Source organism: Quercus lobata, chromosome 4, assembly GCF_001633185.2.
Source record: "Quercus lobata isolate SW786 chromosome 4, ValleyOak3.0 Primary Assembly, whole genome shotgun sequence".
Taxonomy (NCBI): Eukaryota; Viridiplantae; Streptophyta; class Magnoliopsida; order Fagales; family Fagaceae; genus Quercus; species Quercus lobata.
In genome coordinates, this window is record NC_044907.1 from 45,925,620 (window position 1) to 45,927,971 (window position 2,352).

The following is a 2,352-nucleotide window of genomic DNA, read 5'->3' on the forward strand; positions in this document are numbered from 1 at the left end:
AGTCTATTACATTTACTGTTATGTTTTGTTACAACAGATTATACAACTAACAGGATTAGTTGGCTTCAATACACGCACAGATTCAAGTATAAAATACAAATCAATGCACTATAGATTTTTTTTTTTTTTGAAATGGTTAGAAATCTCTACTCTACTACCTGAACACTTCCCAGCTTCCCTTCTCCCTCAACCTCAAGGTACTTAGTACCTAAGGAGGTGACATCAGACCAATTGGGTCATTGGTAGTGTACTACAAATTGGGGCATTCGAATAAGATTGAATTTATTTTTCACTTAATTTTTGGTGCGTCTTTCTCCTTCTCTCTCACTATGCATTCATTTCTTTTCTTATTCTTCTACTTTCTCTGACTCATTTCTTTACAGCAACACACTTCAGTTCCTTCACATTTGTCATATGAACAGTTAACCGCTGGCAAGTTTAAAAGAGTTGTATCTATATATAAGATAATTGATAAATAACAATATTTATAAATCAAAAAAGGCGTGTAGCCCAAGTACACAAGAATCTTAAATAAGATGTAGGCAAAGAAGCTACATTTGCATCCCAAAAATTCGACCATTTACTTGTTAACAGCCTTCCACACTGCCCGATATTTATTCAAGAACCTTATTGGTAATACAACCTAAATATATAGGCAGCAATTCACCTTTCAACCCAGAATGCCAGCCCAAAGCCATCTCATTCTTCCTTTTTGCACCTCCCTGCCAATTATTCTACCAAAACACAGGAAAAGAAAAATAACAATCAAGTTAATCCATGATTTTGAAACCATACAGTTCAAGAAGCAAAAAAATAAAGATATTCAAAAATGAAGTTTAATGTAAACCAGGTATAAAAATGAAGTTTTTTGCAATACTATCATACCTAATACTAAACTTAAGGAAAAGGAATAACAAGGGTTTGACTTCATCCATACCACTAATGACTTCATTCTTACATGCACAGCACCATCTGTTTAGTAGGAAACCACATTTGCTCCATCTAGTAAAAGAAGGCTCTCCTTGAAAGTAGCTATATATGAAGGATATTTGATATCAGGATCCTTCTTCTCATGCAGAGTTTCAGTGTCAATTAATACAAACTCAAATCCCGTCCTCTCTACTCGATGATTGACGAAGCAGAGTATAAGTGAACCATACTTGGTAAAGGCACTCCAATGAATGTTCTGTTTAAATGATCCAATAACAAAAAGCTTATTCCAAGACTCAACCACACCATACTCCTTCATCATCCATATGCAGTACCGGAAGTCGGAATTTCCATAATTATACTCCCAGGTAGATAAAGCCAGTTTCCCCTTGAATAATCCAATCAAGGGACTGGCATGGGTAGAATATTTGGGCAGTGCTAGTTTTCTTAATGTCTCACTATTGACGTCAAATGACAAAATCACTCTACCACCAACCCCGCCATTTTCTGCCACCCAGTGCAAAGCTCCACTAACCAATGGGGCTGGCAAATGATTATTCTGATGCCAGAAGAAAATCCCGATTGTCAATGAGATTACAACCTTCTTCCATGAATCTGAACTTAATGTGTACACCTCACTCACAATCTCAGGTATACGCAATTGTGAATGTGAAATCCTGACAACCTTGTAGTCATCATTCTCGGAATGATAGGCAAATCCGAGTTGAAAAGAGTCTAACTTTCCTAAGCGCTTAGTATCAGGCAATCTCTTGAACATTCTAATGCTGGGGTTCCACAAATATATAACATTACCCCCGGAAGTGGCAAAGCACAATAAGCCATTGCACGAACCAACTATTTGGGCAAACTCAAAATCAAAATCAAAGGGAATTCTAACCCCAGAAATCCTATCAAACGTGCGACCCAAAGCAACCGTACAGACTAATGTGTCAGAAGGAGCGACGGTATCGGCTAATGGTCTTCCTTCCCAAGTTGCTATGCGGCATCTATCTTCCCACGTGGGCATGTGTATGACATAATTGATGATGCCGAAAAATCGTCAGTGAGCTACACGGCACTCACGTGCTCGAAACAACGCCTGCACAACACAAAAAGAGAAGACCTCGCAGAGAGCACCGGTGTGGTGCCGGCCAAATACCCTCCGAAGGTCAAGTTAGAACTTCTCACAACTCTAAAGTGTTAGAAAGGGTAAATTATGCGTACCGTGATTAGTGAAGGTATTGGGGTTTTTATAGTGGTAGAGGGTTGACCTCTCCTTATTGGATTAGAAGTCTTTTCCTTATAGGAGTCTCTTTAGACGTATTTTGCGAGATCATTTCCTTGTAGGAGTCTTTTTATTTAACACCAAGTGTGGGGCACAAGATATTTATATATGCAAATGTGGAGACCAAGCAAGGCCAC

At 38.6% G+C, this 2,352-nt stretch overlaps 1 protein-coding gene across 1 annotated transcript; it reads right to left on the reverse strand.

Moving 5' to 3' along the window:
- Positions 1-976: 976 nt before the first annotated feature.
- Positions 977-1,957, reverse strand: LOC115985323 (F-box/kelch-repeat protein At3g06240-like). Its single transcript, XM_031108278.1, has one exon. The coding sequence runs from the start codon at positions 1,955-1,957 to the stop codon at positions 977-979; it is 981 nt and encodes a 326-aa protein (XP_030964138.1).
- Positions 1,958-2,352: the final 395 nt, after the last annotated feature.

Coding starts and splice junctions, on each gene's coding strand:
- LOC115985323 (XM_031108278.1), bottom strand. CDS start 1,957: ATGCCCACGTGGGAAGATAGATGCCGCATAGCAACTTGGGAAGGAAGA.